The sequence below is a fragment of the Oryctolagus cuniculus genome, chromosome 4 (assembly GCF_051225735.1).
Source record: "Oryctolagus cuniculus isolate XC-2025 breed Fujian yellow rabbit chromosome 4, ASM5122573v1, whole genome shotgun sequence".
Lineage (NCBI taxonomy): Eukaryota > Metazoa > Chordata > Mammalia > Lagomorpha > Leporidae > Oryctolagus > Oryctolagus cuniculus.
In genome coordinates this window covers 64,581,922-64,601,245 of record NC_142870.1, presented here as the reverse complement: position 1 = coordinate 64,601,245, position 19,324 = coordinate 64,581,922, and the positions used below count along the sequence as shown (strand labels likewise).

Sequence of the window (19,324 nt, the reverse complement as noted above, 5' to 3'; positions counted from 1 at the left end):
TATTTATTTGAAAGAGTTACGCAGAGAGAGGAGAGGCAGAGATAGAGAGAGAGTGGTCTTCCATCCTATGGTTCACTCTCCCGGTGGCCGCAACAGCTGGAGCTGTGCTGATCCGAAGCCAGGAGCCAGGAACCTCTTCCGGGTCTCCCACGCAGGTGCAGGGGCCCAAGGACTTGAGCCATCTTGGACTGCTTTCCCAGGCCATAGCAGAGAGCTGGATCAGAAGTGGAGCAGCTGGAACTAGAACCGGCACCCATATGGGATGCCGGCACTTCAGGCCAGGGCGTTAACCTGCTGCGCCACAGCGCTGGCCCCATATTTTTTTTTTTTTTAAGATTTATTTACATATTTGGAAGGCAGAGTTACAAAGAGGTAGAGGTAGAGAAAGAGAGAGAGGTCTTCCATCTGCTGGTTCATTCCCCAGATGAATGCAATGGCTGGAGCTGGGCTAATCCAAAGCCTGGAGTCCAGAGCTTCCTCCAGGTCTTCCATGCGGGTGCACGGCACAAGAACTTGGGCCATCTTCCACAGCTTTCCCAGGCCATAGCAGAGAGCTGGATCAGAAGTGGAGCAGCTGGGACTCGAACTGGTGCCCATATGGGATGCTGGCACTGCAGGCGGAAGCTTTACCTGCTAGGTCACAGTTATCTTAGACAACTTCTTCCATTATTTCCTGAAAATAGTGCTCCCCATAATAACAACATAGTTTTTGATTTGTATTTCTGCCTCTTTGACTCTTTGCATTTTACATTAACATCCTTTATTAATTCATTTCACTCAACAAACGTGTTAAGTGTTTACTCTGGGTTAGGTGCTGAGGCCCAACCGTTAAGATGGCATTGCCCTTGTCCCCAGAAAGCTAAGAATCTACTCCTAGCCACTTCAATTAATGGAAACCCATTCCTGTATCATAGATTTCCCATTCTTGTGTCTTCCCACCTTTTCAAGTATGAGACCATGTTTTCAAAACCACACAGCACACATCTCAATCTAATGTATGTCTGGTGTCTATTGATTAATAACCATATAGTAAGAAAAATCTGTTAGATGATTTGTAATTTCTCCTTGGCAATGTCTACTTAAGTTTGAAGAACAATGTTCCTATCCATATGAGACATTATTTATTGACTCTTTGGACAATAATTCATTCAGAATCTGCAAAAGCTGTGATTTCCATGTTCTCCACAGGGAAAACCTTCCAAGACTGCCATGGATATCTGAAGTCACAGATAGTGCCAAATTGTGTGTTCAGTCACTGTGAAACCACAACAGTCAGTCTGATAACTGAGATGGCTGCTAAGTGACTAACGAGTGTGTGCTGTATACAGCATCGACAGAGTGGATAAGGGCCGACTCATATCCTGGGTAGATGGAGCAGAAGGACACAGTGTTTCATCATGCTATTCAGAATGGCACACAATTTGAAAACTGAGACAGTATAATCCTAGAATTTTCTAGTTAATATTTTTGGAATGTGGGACTCTGAAACTGGAAAATGAAAGAGCAGATAAGGGAAGGGACCACCATCCTGCAGGCCTTTTGATTCTGTATTGCACATCATAGTGTTTACCGCTCATTCGTACTTAATTTACTTTGCGATTTACTTTCTTTTTTTCTTTTTGGGTGTTCTCTTATTTTAAAAGGTTTGTTTACTTTTTATTATTTTTTTCCTTTTATTTACATTTTTCCTAATATAAAAAGATGATGTTCCTTTTTATTGCCGAGCATTGTTATTTAACTTTCCATGTGTTGATCTTAGTCATATACTTCATAAGAGCAAAGATCAGAAATTGGATTTTCACTATACCCTATGGAAGTGTGCAGTTAATAGGGGCTGAATAAAGTAAAGAGTAAAGGTGGTTTAATGTTGATTACTACTGATCCCTGTGCATTTCTTGTTAATACCTTGTTACAGGCCTCTTCATGGGGAATGAAAAGGAAGCAGCGACTAAACTTTGTAAAGAAATGTAAAGTGCTGACGGAAGTTGAAACCAGCAACAACAATCCAGATGTAATTCTGGTGAGATAAACTCTGCAGACTAAATGATATCGAGATTTATTCACCTTCATACAGATTACAGGAATACACAAGTGTCTCAAGGTCACTGAAACTTTAGTTGAATAACCTAGTGTTTTTTTGTTTGTTTGTTTTTTTTGTTTTTTGTTTTTTTTGTTTTTTTTTTTTTTGACAGGCAGAGTGGACAGTGAGAGAGAGAGACAGAAAGGTCCTCCTTTGCCAACGGCCGCCGCAGCCGGCGCGCTGTGGCCAGCGCACCGCGCTGATCCGATGGCAGAAGCCAGGTGCTTCTCCTGGTCTCCCATGGGGTGCAGGGCCCAAGTACTTGGGCCATCCTCCACTGTACTCCCTGGCCACAGCAGAGAGCTGGCCTGGAAGAGGGGCAACCGGGACAGAATCCGGCGCCCCGACCGGGACTAGAACCCGGTGTGCCAGCGCTGCAAGGTGGAGGATTAGCCTAGTGAGCCGCGGTGCTGGCCGGTTTTTTTTTTTTTTTTTTTTTTTTTTTTTTTTAAGAAAAACAAGACTCAGAAAAGGTAGTTACCTTCTCAGGACTACATAAAATAGAACAGATATAACTGGAACTTATACTTCCTGACCCCTAGTACTTGTGCCCTTTTCATGTTAGTTACCATGGAAATATAATATATATGTAAGTACATAAAATTATGTATATGTAACTTGAAGATTATCTAGACTGCAGGCCTAACTCTGAAGCATCTGAACTTTCCTATAATTCATGATAAAAATTATCACTAGAAAGTGTAATTCTGAGTTGATGTATAGTAGGCCGCTGCCAAAGACCTGTTAAGAAAAGTCTATTCATCAAACAAGGGTATGCTTTCCACTTACATAAGGTATCTGTGATTTTAACCTGATAGTTTCTGTCAAAGATTTACATATCTGAATCCTACAGTCACTTTATCTTCACCAAGCCTAGAGTCAAAATCCTTTGATGTTTAGCAAGGACTGACTCAAGGACTGACCATATGCATAGCAATTCATTTGTCAAGTTGAATTAAATATTTATCCATTATGCTACATCGTGTCCTTTGTATAATTAAAAAATGTTAGAAGTTTTCTTAGAACTTAGAACCTAATGTCAGGAAAAATTTGATATTTTCTTTTATAGCAGTACAATTTTTGTCACTCATTACAATTCTCTTTTTACCTTGTTTACAGTGGTGTTATAGTTACAGTTCATGCTACATTAGAGTAACTACAGTAACCTAAATAGAGGTTGATATTTTTGATTTGATAATCTAAGTGACAGTGTTTAGAAAAGAGCCTGACCTCATTTTACATTTCTATAGGGAAGGTACCCCAATATGCTATTTAAAATTGTGGATTAGATTTAAATTATATGTGAACCAATGAGCATATAATTACTTCCTTTTTTCCCAGAAACCTTTTATTTAAGGTATACAACTTCATGCATCTCATAAATATAAATTTAGGAACATAGTGATTCTTCCCACTCTACTCTCCCTCCCACCTGCACTCTCACCCTTCTTCCTCCTCCCTCTCCTATTCCCATTCTTATTTTTTGCTAAGATCTATTTTCAGTTAACTTTATACACATAAGATTAATCCTACCCTAAGTACAGAGTTCAACAAATAGTATAAAAAAAAAAAAAACCCTGTACTTCAACAGTCAAGACAAGGGCTGTTCAAAGTCATCACATCTTTTTTGAAGTGTCAATTTCACTTCCATAGATTACCTTTTAGGTGTTCCGTAGTTACCACAGATCAAGAACACATGATATTTATCTTCTTGGAACTGGCTTATTTCACTAAGTAAAGGTTTTCCAGTTGCATTCATTTTGTTTTAAATGACAGGATTTCATTTTTTCCCACTGTATAGTATTCCATGGTGTACATACTCCATAATTTCTTTATCAAGTCATCAGTTTATGGGCCTTTGGGTTGATTCCATATCTCAGCCACTGTGAGTTGAGCTGCAGTAAACATGAGGATACAGTTAACTCTTTCATATGCTGATTTTATTTCCTTTGGGTAAATTGCTAGGAGTGGGATGACTGCATAATATGGTAGATCTATATTCAGATTTCTGAGGTATCTCCATACTGTCTTCCACAGTGGCTGCACCAGTTTACATTCTCACCAACAGTGGATTAGGGTACCTTTTTCTCCATATCCTCACCAGCATTTGTTGTTTGTTGATATTTTTATGGAAGTCATTCTGATGGGGGTGAGGTGAAACTAGATTGTGGTTTTGATTTGCATTCTGATTATGGCTAGTAATCCTGAGCATTTGTGCATGTCTGTTGGCTATTTGGATCTCCTCTTTTGAAAAATGCCCGTATGTCCTTTGCCCATTTACTAACTGGATTGTTTGTTTTGTTGTTGTTGAGTTTCTTGAGCTCTTTATTAATTCTGGATATTAATCCTTTATCAGTTGCATAGTTTGTAAATAATTTCTTCCATTCTGTTGCTGGGGTCCTGTGTTGTGTTCGTGTCTGTGGTGTGCATCCAGACCCTCCATGTAGATCCACAGCGTCCTTCTAACTTGCATGGAATTTCCACTTCACTTTTCCCCCTAACTCTTCCCTGAGATTGCACTCGCTCCACTTTTTTTTAAACTATTTTCCCCCAGACTAGAGCAATAAGCTCCCTATCTATTCTGCCATTTTCAGCTTATAATTTCTTCTAACTTTAATTTAGTTTATATGCTTACTAACAGAAAATTTTTGTCATAAGGGTCATAGAATGACCATAATGAAACTTTTGTTTTTATAATTTTTCATTATGGGAAATTTCAAATGTGATACACTCAATGGTGCCTTTTCCCCAACTCCAATTATTATTAACCCATGGTCAGTCATTTTTCATCTTCCTACCTCGATTGCTCCCAGGCATCACATCATTTCATCCATAAGTTATAGTTGTTTTAAGAATGATTGAAAGGATGTTGAAAAGGTCTAAGATGATTTTTGTAAATAGGATAGAAAAAAACTTTAATCCAGGCTGTAAAGAATATAAACACTGAAACATTTTCAGAAGGAAATGGTCAACATTTAATCAGGGGCTAGAAAGATGGAATTGCAGCCAGTGTTGTAAATAATGCCACTGCTTGTTACCTCTTTGAAGCAAAGTTTGGTATACCTGTAAATATTACTCGTCACTGTTTGCTTTGCAGACTCTTCAAAGTCTTTGTGTGTTTTTCATGTAACCATTAGTTTGTCACCTCTCTAAGGAAATGCTTTTCCATGAATCAGATGTGACATTTATATTAAAAATATTGTTGTCTTTTTATGTAATATCTCTCAAGTTCTTACTTTACTATTATATGCATATGGTATGAATTATTTGTGTTTCTGTGAACATAGCAGGAAGTCTGTTTTCAAACTTATGGTGCCTAATTAACTTGATGAATATGCATAATCCAGAGATGCACAGTAGTTTCTCTATTGGGCTGCAGCTGCAATAATTCAGGTAGGAGATAATTGCTTCTGAATGGTTGTCTGTCTTTATTCTCCTAAACTAAGAAATTAAAAGAAGATTCTGCTTAACCCCTGACTCCTTCCCAGTTGCCTTCCAATTATAGCACACAAGAGTGCTGGGCATGCACTCATGCTTGCATTTTGACTTGGTGCCTGTTAAATTTAAAGCAGGAAGGTGCTCAGTGCAGGAGATGTCATTTGGGAAGAACAATTAGTCACCACACAGGATACCTTCTCCTGTACCTCCCAAGGTGGCATTTACTGTTTTGGTGAATTTACTGGATGTGGGATCCAGGGCCTTATTTTTGGTTGTAATAGACTCAGAAATGCCATGTGTTCAGGACATGGAAGAAAATCTGTCTCACAGGGATGATTTCTCCTTATCCAAATTCATGATACTGTTGTTTAGTAGAATAATGATAGTTTAGTTGTTTAAAATGAAGTCAGCATCAGTAACTGGAAAGCACATTCATTTCTGCCTATTGCTTCGGTTAGTGAATTACAGCCCAACAGCCACTGGTAAGCCAGGAACCTGAATATTTAAAAGGCTTTCTTCCACTAAGACAGACTGCTGTGTCCACCTCCCCACCAGGGATGAGTAGGGTGATGTTACCCATGCGTCTGTAACATTAAAAGGGCACTGGCTTAGGGAACCCTGCCGTATAGCTGTGTTTTCTCATTTTTTCAGGAGAACACTCCCTTCTGACAGGCACGTTGTTTTATTTTGCTGTGCTGATAATGTCAGTCTGCTTTTGTAAAGGATTTTTTTTTTCGTATGAGGATACTTTATTTCTCTCTTGAGTTTTCAGCCACAGCTCCTTCATTCTGGCTCTTACACTGACAGTTGTGTGATTTCAAGTGAAATGTTAATGTAAATGTAAAGTGCTGATTAGTTTTCAGATTTATATTTAATGTTGCCAGCCATATGATCACTTATACTCCAATATTAACTCGCTCGTGTGGCTCAGTGTTAGAACAGTTTGATCTGTTTTTCTAACTTCTTCCTCCTACTCTCCCCTAGATTCTTTGCTCTTCCTATTACTTTTACACCAAGGCCTGTGATCTATTGTAGCTATTTTTAAAAGTCATATTCTTTTGTTTCTTCTTTTCCAGTGGGATAATCTTTGTTTTCTATATAATGCGTCACACTTAATGTGCTCCCAAGCCATTCAAGTGGTGTTAGGCCTGATTTGACCTTATCTCCATTTGCTTCTGGTCATATTCATTGTAGTGTCACTTCCATGGCATTTTTCCTGTTTGATATTAATTTATACTTGCCCTTTTAGCCTGTGTAGGTCATTCATTTTCAAAGACCATACAGTGAGAATAGAATGTTCTTCGTAAGACTTTGCACATGATTTAGAGATGTGAAAGTTTCCAACAGAGATTCAGTTAAAGCTCCAGGCATTTTCTAGAGATTAAAAAATTGTCATGAAAATAATGGGATTTTTTTTTACAAAAGACATCTTAATCCTTTTCAAAATGTCCTAGATAGCCTCTCAGTTGGACCTTTGGAGACATTTGGTTTGGGACTGTCAGTCTGTACTACAGCAAACTTCTTCATTATTTTTCACAGTCTTGTTTAGTATAGCGACATTTCTTGCTGCCATGTGAACCAATCTAGTGTGATCCAAATTTATTATCTCTGACCTTGTAAAACTGGATTGTCCTGAAATTCGTGTGTGTGTGTGTGTCTGTGTTGGAAGGGATAGACAGGTCTGCTTTAGTGAAGTTATTAGTCTTTTCTCTTTCCATGTGGCCATGATGAAGTTCAGGAACTATGTTTTCCAGGTATCATCTCACCCAAAACTTAAAAACCTGAGGGCTCAGTATTCTTTCCTTCCCTGTTTGGCAACTGGGAAAGTAAAACTTGCAAAGTGACACTGTTACGTTTCTTTGAACCCTGGATGTTTGACATAAACTCCCACTTTCTTAACCACACCTCATTATGACTGCCACCTTTCAACTGTCACCTACATTAATTCAGACAGCCCCTTCTGCTGAGGCCAATTGATGTGCACAAATGTGTTTTACTCGGGCATAAGAATTTCAAGATACACATATGTACAACGGATCTACAAAAAGTTCATGGAGAGGGGCCGGCGCCACGGTGCAGTAGGTTAATCCCCGGCCTGTGGCGCCAGCATCCCATATGGGCGTCTGTTCTACTCCCGGCTGCTCCTCTTCCAATAACAGCTCTCTGCTGTGGCCTGGGAAAGCAGTAGAAGATGGCCCAAGTCCTTGGGCCCCTGTACCTGCATGGGAGACTGGGAAGAAGCTCCTGGCTCCTGGCTTCGGATTGGCTGTTATGGCCATTTGGGGAGTGAACCAGAAAATGGAAGACCTTTCTCTCTGTCTTTCCCTCTCACTGTGTTTAACTCTACCTCTCAAATAAAAATAAAATCTTAAAAAATGTTTATTAAAGCTCATGGAGAATATGTATTTTGAAAAAATTATGCATGGCTTTCAAAAATTTTGTGCACCAAAATAAACATTGTTTAATCCCATTTTCCAAAAAACTTTTCAAGTTCCCTCATATTACCTTAACTGAAATTAAGTGTTTTGCCTTAGTCAGGCTTCCAAAGTTCCACAGAAGGGCATGTCCAGCCAAGAATCTTAAATACACCTTAAAAGATCAGTGTATTAGCCCTTTCTTGCCCAGATTAAACTAACTTTTCTTTGTCTTATAATGCCTGTTTTCAACCATAAGTCTTTTTTAAACATTTTTATTTATTTCCACTTTATTTAAAAGGCACATACACATGCATACACAGGAACAAATCTCTCCCTCACCCCTTTGCACACACACAGAAATCCAACCACTAATTTGCTCCCAAAATGCCAGCAATATGCAGGGCTAGACCAGGCAGAAACCAAGAACCTGGAACTGAATCCAGGTCTCCCACATGGATGGCAGGACCTCAAGCTCTTGAGCCATCATCTGTTGCCCCCCAGGTTGCACATTAGCAAGAAGCTACATCATGGGGCAAGTGCCGTAGTTCACTTGGTTAATCCTCTGCCTGCGGCGCCGACATCCTATATGGGTGCCGGGTTCTAGTCCCCGTTGCTCCTCTTCCAGTCCAGCTCTCTGCTGTGGCCCAGCAGGGCAGTGGAGGATGGCCCAAGTCCTTGGGCCCCTGCACCCGCGTGGGAGACCAGGAAGAAGCACCTGGCTCCTGGCTTCGGATCGGCACAGAGCCGGTCACGGCGGCCATTTGGGGAGTGAACCAACAGAAGGAAGACCTTTCTGTCTGTCTGTCTCTCTCTCACTGTCTGTAACTCTACCTGTCAAATAAATTTTTTAAAAAAGAAGCTAAATCAGAAGCAGAGTAGCCAGGACTCAAACTAGTGTTCCTATATGGGATGAGGGTATTCCAAGCAACGTTAACTGCTGTGCCATGCACCCATGCCATCCATTGCAAATCTTAACTATACAGTGCATTTCTTTTCTGTTTAAGACCTGACTCTTCTCCTTCTAGTCAAGCTAGAGTCCCATAATAGTCATCAGGATTATCTCCTTCTAGTATTCACTAATCCTGGCTTCTGGAAAAGAAAGTCTTTTCCTTGTCCAGGTTATCACTCTAGTAATGCAATCAACTGTTGTGGTCATAACCTTTCCCACAACTAGTTCCATAAGCTGGTATCATTTTCCATTTGGCCTCCAGAAAACATCGTGTAAGTTCTTGTTTTCCATGCTCATCACAGTGTCCTGCTCTCTCTTGCCATGAATACTTGATATTCTGCAATATTTTCTGTCTCAGTCATTTCCAAATCTGTGTGTAAAGTTCAGATTTGTCTTTGTTAATTCTAGATGGGTAAGCAGTGGAAATTCTTCTGTAGCTTCTTATATAGGTGTGCCAGCCTTGGTCAGGAGGGTCAGTGTCTGGGTAAATGTTGCTATAGTTCTGCTGCACTGGAGTTCCTGTGGGACTGTGTAATTAAGGGTTTGTCTAAGGTCAGTTAAAACCCCTGTGCACTGCTATGTGATAAATTGGTAGTGCGACTTTACTCTAGGCAACAATTTGGCATATGAGCTTCATACCACCCACGAAATGTGCCCTTCCAAACAATATAGTCTGACTAGCTGTTACTGTACTTACACTTAGTAGAATCAATAAAAATGAAAATTAAGCAATAGGACTAAATTACTAAGCATTTTATCCAAGAAGTAAGCAATATTCATTCTAGTTATATCACCAGATGAGAAATATGAATCAACTGTACAGGCTAACCATCCTAAGGGATCTGTTCTGAAAGGCAGCTGAGAAAATTCAGTTGCCAGACCATGACAGATGGATGGGAAAGCAAATGGTCAATTTGAAGGAAACTCAATTTGAGAAGACTGAAGTTGAGAAGCTGTGCAGGAATGACTTGTTGAGATCTAAGACAGAATGATGAAAGTACTTTTTATTACATCTGCCCACTTCTGTTCACCTTGGTGGAGGAACACATATTCCACATTGATTTTGTACAATTTTTCCATTTGTAAAATGAAACAATTACCTTTTTCCTAAATATTGACCATCATTGTTTTTTATATTTCATTATAATAGTCTTTTTGGTACTATTCTGAATCATCGGAGTCAAATTCAGATTTCTAAAACATGAAAGCATATCTTTGATGTGGTTGTTTAAGGTTTTACTAGATCTGCTTGTTTAATAATCAGGGTCAATACAGCCTTTTGATTAAACTGACTTCAGCCCTTTTGTCCTCTGTAGCCGGTTTGCTTGTATTTATTCATGTATTCATTTTGACTTGTAAGAAGCCTCAAGAGCAGAATAGCAGAGGAATTTTTCTTTCATTATCCCAATCTGTAGACATTTTTACAAAATTGATGGCCAAATCACCATTAGCAGGAGTATTTTAAGTTTGGCAGTGGAGTCTCTGGTATTTACTATGAAAGATACAACCTCTGGTGCTTAGCACAGAATGTGGTACTTTCTGGAGCTCAAGAAAGGAATGTGACTAAAGGAATGAACAGTCAGTTCTTCACCAGTTGCACCTGATTAGCTGTTTGGGACATGTTTTGAAAGAGGCTTATTCCAACTCAGAGAAGGAGTCAGAGCATTCTAGGATCATTGACATGGCCTCCAAAGTCAGTTACAAAACCAAAGAACATCTGGAAGAACTTATGGGTTCCAAAGCCTAGATTTCTGCTTTGTGGTGGCCAAAAACCAAACAAGCAACAACAACAACAAAAAAGCAACTACAAGTGTCTTGTTCGAGCATTAGTATTATATGACATTGAGAATGAAAATGTGAATAAGTAACCTAAATGTAGCTTTTAAATAAAAAGAACTAAAGCAGATGATCTGCACAGCCAGTCTGTAAATTGGCTGCTTTCACATCAAATACACATCATTTTTCTGACTCCTAACAGAATTTTTTAAATAGGAAAGCTCATTGATACTGCAATAACATAATTTCAAATTATTGAAGTTGCCTTAGTTTTAAAAGCAGGATATTTATTGGTCAACTTTACTGTTTGATGATGCAATCACTGTTTCTTTATGAATCCGTATAATGCTGTCATCATTGCTAACAGTACTAGAAATTTCACTGGCAATCAGTTGTTAAGATACAAACCAGAGCTTATGCAAGAGCTTTGGAGGAAAATTGTTTATCCTTACCATCTACAGTATTATTCATCTGCTATCCAAACATACTTACAGATAGACAGAAAAATAAAAAGGAAAATCTTGTGGGTGACTTGCCATGAATCTAAATATTCAAGAACCAGTGTGTAAACTACCAGCAGCTATGAGCCAAATAGTCAAGACAAATTTATTGAACTACCATAACAAAGATGATGAGTGACACCCCCAAAATAATGACCCTTATCCTGAAGAAACAGGAAAATTTGATAATTCTTTAAAACCATGAAGCAGCAGTATGTTATAGAGCACATTCTGCTCACTGATGGACTGACTCAGGTTCAAATTCAAACCTATGTGCCAGTTATCAATTGTATTCACTTCTGTTTTCTTATATATAAAATAGAAATAACAATATCACCTACTCTTAAGGTTGTTTTAATGTGATTCTTTGTTATAGAATGAAAATAATTATGTGTGTTATCAAAAATTTTGAAGCCTCTTCAGTAATTTAAAAGAAGGCAAATTAAACCTTTATTCTAGAATGAAAATTGAGAGAATAAACTTGCTTTGAGGAAGAAGAGAGAGAGCTAAAGAATGACCTCGTGTGGGTAATGGGAACAAGGTAATCCCCAAAGAAGGAAACATGGAGCTGCCTGTAGCTGCAGAACTGTGGAGGCCACATTGGGCAGCAGGGGGCAGAGTCAGCTAGCCCAGCATTAAAATCTGTATACTCTTTAATGCTTGGCAGAGTTCCATTTGTTTGGGAAGCTGAAACTGGTTTTGAGTTTTGCTTTGAAGTGTTACGGGAAGAATCAAGACTGCTATAGGATCATAGTCTTATCTGGATCACACAGATAAGATGCTGAGCTATTAACAATAGTAACTTTAAAAAGAATAGTACTAATAGGGCTGGGCATTTGGTCCAGTGGTTAAGATACCACTTGGAGTGCAGTCCTGCCTCTGTTTCCAATCCAGTTTCCTATTCATGACCTCACCATCGCACTTCCTGCCCCCAGGGATTAGCAGGTGATGGCTCAAGTGCCTGGGGTTCTACAACCCACATGGGAAATTCAGATAGAGTTCCAGACTTCTGGGTTTAGCTTATCACAGCCTAACCGTTGAGGCCATTTGTGGAGTGAACCCGTGGATTGAATAGCTCTATCTGTATCTTTCTCTTTTTCTCTGCAGTTCAAATAAAAATGGGAATAAATAAAATGTATACATGCATGCACACATTTAAAACAGAATAGCAAAAATAGACTGTATTAGCAATTATTAACACTAAGTTAATAGGAAAAATCAATATGTACTGCAGGAAAAAGATCTTGGAATGAGTAGGACTTACACTTGTCTTTAAATGTGGGGAAACTTTTAAGAAAGGGTGAAAGGAGAGAAGGTATTCCAGGTAGATCTATCACATGGGTAAAAGTGTGCAAACAGGAGTATCTATAGTGTGTATAGGTAAATCTGAAGAGCAATGTTTTTATAACAGAGGATGATTAAGAAATACTAACAGTATATCCTTTGAGGAAAAACTTTGAAGGCCAAATAAGGAGTTTGTACCTGAAATAGAAAAGACCCATGTGAAGATTTTGAGAAAGGATATCTAATTAGGAAGATTTTGTTTAAAATAATCAGATTATTAAATGGCTTAGACTGGAAAGAAAAATATTAAAGACCAAAAACAACAACAAAAAAGAAAAAAATAGAGCACTGTTGCCTAAGTTGTAGCATAAAAGAAGGAAAATAGGAAATTTTGGAGGACAAATAGCACAAGTTGGTAAGGGAGTGTGGAAGACTAATGAAAGTAATTTTAGGTAGCAAGCAGCAAGAAAGATGGTGCTGTAAACAGGAAAAGGAGAATTGATGAGAAGAATCTTAAGTATACAAAGGTAGGAGTGAGGATTTGAAGTTTCAACAGAGTATTCAAGTGTGTCATGAGCTCGCTAGGAAAGAGACTGGAGCCAAGGGTTCCTGGTGCTGATGAATCCATAAAATGGAATAGTTTAAATACTTGAAATTTTAATAGTTTCATTGAGGTATTCAGAGTAGACAGAAAAAGAATAAATTACCTAAGGAGAGTGGAGACATGGAATGCTATAGAAATTAAGAAAGGAAAGGAATGAATTTTAAGAGACATACGAGTGTTTATGCTTCTTCAACTAATAAATGGCACCATCATTCAGGGTTACTGAGACTAAAACCTAAATATCACCTGGAAGAAATCATCTTTCATACTCTACATTCAACTCATGAATCAATCTTGGTGAACCAGTTTTTTTGTTTTGTTTTGTTTTTGTTTTTGTTTTAGAAAAAGCCACAGTCTGTCTAAAGTTTTTATTTTGCCTTTTTTTTTAAACCTGAAAACCTTTTATTTAAGGTATACAGGATTCATGCATTTCATATATACAAATTTAAGAACACTGTGATTCTTTTCTTCCTACTTCACTCCTTCCCATACTCCCACCATGCTTCCTTCCCTCTCCTATTCCCAGTCTTATTTCTTACAAACATCTATTTTCAGTTAATTTTATACTCATAAGATCAACGCTACACTAAGTAAAGAGTACAGCAAATAGTATGGAAAAAAAGTACTGCTCCTCAACAGTCAAGACAAGGGCTATTCAAAATTATCCCATCACAAAGCATCAATTTCACATCTATTGATTATCTTTTAGGTACTCTATTGGCATAGATAAGGGAAAACATATGGTATTTGCCTTCTGGGACTGACTTATTTCACTAAGTATAAAGGTTTTCAGTTGCATCCATTTTGTTGCAAACGACAGGATTTCTTTTTTGTTCTACTATATAGTTGAATCAGTCTTTACACATAGAGCTTATTTTACTATTTCTGCAGCTACCACTAAGACTACCTTACCAATAAAGACAATAGCAGTAGTCCTCTAAATGATCACACTGTTTCTCTTGTCCACCATGGTCTACAAAACTAAATATTCCATGTAAAATATAGGTCAGATTATACCATTCTCCTGCTCAGAATCTTCAATGACTTCTACTCACACTTAGAACAGAATTCAGCGTCCTTATTGTGACCTCCCAAGGCCCTAGACAACCTGACTCTACATCTTTTGAGACTTTGACTTCCACTGCTCATCCCTTCTCTCATTCCACTGTAGGCTTTCTGATATCCTTGTTTTCTAACACCCTAAGAGATAATAAAAGATAAATATATACTAGGGGATTCTGTATCCTTTATCTCAAATCTGGAAACCTGAAATGCTCAAGAATCTAAAACTTTTTGAGCACTGATATGATACCACAAATCTGACAGTTCTGTAAATTTTTATTAATACATAAAATTATTTGGAATAGTATATATATTCTTAATAATATGTAAAATGTAGTATATATTTATACTGTGTATGTGTGTGTATAAGTTATATATGAAATGAATGATTTTCATGTTTTTACTTGAATCCCAACTCAAGATATCTCATTATATATGTGCACATACTCCAAATCTACAGAAATCAGAAATTCGAAACACTTCTAGTCACAGAATTTCGGATTAGGACTATTTACTCTATATAATATCAGGTGATATAAGTTCTGTGAAGAAAAATGAGAAAGAGGGAGGAGGGCGGGAAGGAGATTGGGAAGGAGGGAAGGAGGGAAGGACGGGGTGTGGAGAGAGAGAGAGATGTAAACCCAAGCCTTTTCCTTTAATGTTTATCCAATTTGCACTGTAGTGTGCACACTGCTTCCACTACCACTGTCAACAGCACATATGTATTTTCATGACTTGCTTTTTTACTTTCTGTGGTCCTGTGAGAATGTTGCCATGTTATATTCCTAGACATCAAATATTCAGCAGGGAAAGACAAAACAGATAATATCCCTGCCCCCATGGAGCTTCCAGTCTGCTGTGGGTTCAGACAATAGACAAGATGAATAGGTAAAATAGGTAGTATGAAGGAATGAATTAGTGAAGGGAAGTGGCCTAGAACATAGTGTTAACTATGGAAGAATATAAACATAAAGTGTCCTTGATAATAAGTGCTCGGGGTGAGAATGCAAGGCAAAGATACAGGAGGAAAGAAATCAAATGAAGCAGTGCCATCTTGCGCTGAAATTTCCTTACCAAGAATTGAATGAGATGTTTTAAACACCTGCCTGTGATATGTTCTTTTCTCCCCCTCTATCTGACTTATTTGTAATTTATTTATCTTCTTAAATAGATACTTTACAAACTTGCATGTGGTATTATGCTGATCCATTGCATGCATCCCTTGGAGAACTGACAAATCACACCCTGCTCATTGTTAACATAATTTTAATTGAAGAGTCTTAAAGCTCATGTTAAGACTTAACTATAATCTCATTTACAGTGTGGGAGGTGCTATCAATTTCATGATTTAGATACAAAATCTTACAAAAGAGATATCCCCGAACTGCAGAGAATGAAACACAGTTGAGCCTTAGCTGAAGAAGAATTTCATAATGAAATGAGTTAATGTATGGAAGAAAGTTGTGTCAGATGGACCAAAATATACAAACAATGTCATTGAAAGGAGAACTCTGTGTCTTGTATCAGTTTGAAAAAATTCAGACCCTAAAAGCTACAACTTCAATGGTCTAGAAGGAAACGTCCTATAATACTTATACAACATTGTTTAAACACTATTTAAAGGAAATCATGTAGGATAAAAACAGCTTATCCAAAAATCATTTGAACCTGCATGTACTTTCAATCCAAAGAAGCAAATACAGAAAATAAAAAGAAGTATCTCTTGCAATTGAAATGGTAAAGCTTTGTACAATTTTGGGGATGCGGGACTTTATCTAATACTAATGGAAACACCTGCAAGGCAGAACTCAAAGCAAAGAACTAAATAATAGGATGCAAAAATAATTAATTTCATGAGACTCTGTTGAAAACACAACAAAAGTTCTCTGCTTGGAGCATTCTCATTTTTTTTTTAAATCTTGGATAATTTCATCTCTTCTGATTACATAAGAAGTTAGAAAAGAAAATCAAGAAATCTTACATAGGATCATCATGGATTATTACAAAATGGTTATAAAAAAGGCATTAAGTAGTTCCTTTCATAAATGTATTTTGTGGTCACTATTAAATCATGTGGAAAATAATCTATCCTGCTTAATAACTAGTCAAAAATATTTAGTACAAAATTGAAGACACAATATCATATAGACTTTCATTATGTATCTGCACATCAGAAAACTAAATTTTATGAAGTATGAATTTTGATTACTTCTTGGAGCATGCACTTACAATATAACATACTTTGAAAAAGACAAAAGTAGCTTACAAGTGGTTTTATTATCTCATACCCACAAGGCTTTTTTTTTTTTCTTTTGATTTGGGTGAAATAGAACATAGCAATGATAGATAGCTTCACAGTTGCTCTGTTGCTAGGCTACATGTGTGCCCATTTAACCTTCTGTCTGATGGAGCACAGTTTCCAGAATGCTATATAAAAATATGCCTTTTGTTTCCCGGGGGCGGGGGGGAGTGTTGACATCCTGTCCGTACCATGTTTGTTTAGCAGGTTATGGGGGCCTGAAAGGTGAAGGATGAGGGATGAGCATGAGAATGCTTATAAAAGGTGACAACTCACCTTACACCGGAGAGAGAGATGAAGGACATGGTTGTGTTTTGGCCTGTTTTCAGGATCAAGCAGCAGACCGGAGCTTTTGCCTTAGACCTTACTTCTCCATTTTTTTTTTTTTCATCCCATCTTCTACCTTCTTGCCATTTTACATAATACACCAAGGGAGCATGTGGGGTCCCTTTCCTGAAGGGTAGAAACACACATTTCTCTCTCTCTCTCTCTCTCTCCCTCCCTTCCTCCCTCCCTCCTTCCCCCATTAGGACTTGAACTGGCACCCATATGGGATACCAGTACTGCAGGTAGCGGCTTAACCTGCTATGCCACAGCGCAGTCCCTACATTTCTTTGTTCTTAATTTGGGTGTTATGAGTGTGGTCAGATGACAAAAAATTCATTTATCTGTATATATATGTGCATTTTCTGGTATGTATACTGTATTGCAATAAACATTAAGAAGAAAAAAAAGAAGCACGTTCCCACAGTGTGAGTTTCTTTTATGTTCTTTCATGTGAGCTTTATAAAATGAGTTTTTCAGGACTCCCAAAGTGACAGCACACCTCCCACTGCCTCCACCCTCTTTGCCCCGACCCCAAGTCCTGTATCTCACATGCACACCCCCTTGCTGCAGGTGCCACCAGCATTCCTGGCTCCTGCATTCCATGCATTAAGGCTCCATAGCCACTTTTATGCAGTGTCCCTAGGATTATGTGGGAAGAGATGTCCTGTCCTCCAATACTCCAAGTAAACTCATCCTTCTCTGCATTCTCTGACCCATCATGCTTCAGGGCCCAGATCCCACCTCCCCAAAGCTCTCATTGCACTGATGTTAACTGCCTCTCTGCAAACCCTTGCAACAATCAGGGATGATCAGCTCCTTCAGGAGACTGGAGGCTCCATGGTGGTTCCTGGGGAATCCAAGACTTGACTAATTAGTTGGAGACATTGTTACAGCCATGTAAGAACATTGGTTTTTAAAACATCTGTACAAATATTGATAGAAACGTAAAAATCCCTTTAAAGAAATGATAGGAGTAAACATGACAGAAATGATGCAGTCATCCTTGAGCTGTATGTACAGCTTGTTCCCTTCTCTGCTTTCATCATACACAGTAACTCTGCCACTGGTAATGTTATGATCTCTTTCCACTGATGTGGGCACTGCTCTTGAAGGTCTTTGCTCAGCTTATAATGGGCACTGTGTTTTGTACAGTTTTAAAGAAATATCTTTTTTTTTCAGGTTTTAAATGAAAGTGACACTGATGTTTCACTGAAGCAAGAAAAAAAGGAATTTCCTCTTATAAACAAAGGTAAACACAAAAGCATTGAAGTTATGTATATTAGCTGTAATATTTGAGGCATTTTTAATATGGTTATGTGACAGCCTGAGGTATGGATCAGAAGTTTGCTAGCAGTCTGGATTTTTTTTTAAGTGTGTTGTTCCAGAAGTGGGAGGAGGAGAGAGAGAGAGAGAGGGTGAGTTGCCAACTCATGTGTTTGGACAGGGCAGAAAGATTTTTCCTGATGGAGAATAGTGCCTCTAAGACTGCTACTGTGTCTGAAATTCTCGAAGACTTGTGTCACTCTCCCACTTGAATACTGTCTAGAGTTTTACTGAGGGTATCAGATCTAAAATTTTCAGAATCTCTTTTCAAACCCATAACAACATTTCCCTGTTTTAAGCCTATTAGTCCCTTTCCCATTTTTTTTCAGTTCCTCTTAGATTTCTAAGAGTAGTTCAGCAAATGCTCTGATAGGTTCCTTCATGTCCGTGGGATATCATATCTCAGGTGAAAGACTTGGACTAGTTTTAAAGCATAAAGTTGCCATCTTAAATTTTTTTATTTTTTTTTAAGATTTATTTATTTATTTATTTTGAAAGTCAAAGTTACAGAGAGGGAGAGAGAGAGATTGAGGCGGGGAGTAGAGATACCTTCCATCTGCTGCTTTGCTCCCCAGATGGTGGCAATAGCCAGCACTGGGCCAGGCTGAAGCCTAGCCAGGAGCTTCATCCGATCCCCAGTGTGTGAGACAGAAGGTCAAATACTTGGGACATCTTCTACTGCTTTTCTCAGGTCATTAACAGGATCTGGATCATAAGTGGAGCAGCCGGGACATAAACTCATGCCCATGTGGGATGTCAGAGTTGCAGGCAGCAGCTTTATCTATTATACCACAAGACCAAACCCTGCCATCTTATAATACTCAATTCAGAAATAATTTCCTTGGATCAAAAAGCTGGAAACAAACTGGATGTAAAGTGTTTTGTTTTCCTGGTATCTACTGATTGTTGTGACTTTTATTATTTTTAGAATATCATGATTGTTTTACAATATCATGATTATTATACCTTTCGCCATTGGGCCCAAGCCGCACATCCATTATTTTCATTGTCATTCTCTTATTCTGAAATAAATTTTAAAGCTATTCTTAGTCTCCTTAGCAAATTTCAGCTAATTTGGCTCCATCATGCCCAGTCCTTTTTTGAGTCAATCCAAGTCATTATTTTTTGGTTCACTTTTGGTGGTAAGTTCTTCCTGCCTTCGTACTTTATTGCTCATGTAGCCTGAGCAGCTATTTATCCACAATTCTATGCTTGACTCTATTAGTGCAGCCCCTAAGAAATCACACTTTTTTCTTTTTTATCTT

The 19,324-nt window shown here is 38.2% G+C and overlaps 1 protein-coding gene across 1 annotated transcript in view; it reads left to right on the top strand.

The window, feature by feature from the left end:
- The window catches only part of MORC1 (MORC family CW-type zinc finger 1), a 218,496-nt gene that overhangs the window by 171,542 nt on the left and 27,630 nt on the right, over positions 1-19,324 (top strand). The window contains exons 20-21 of the mRNA XM_089330742.1: positions 1,916-2,020; positions 17,916-17,985. Coding sequence (XP_089186868.1) covers positions 1,916-2,020; positions 17,916-17,985 — 175 coding nt within the window. The remainder of the gene's footprint in view (positions 1-1,915; positions 2,021-17,915; positions 17,986-19,324) is intronic.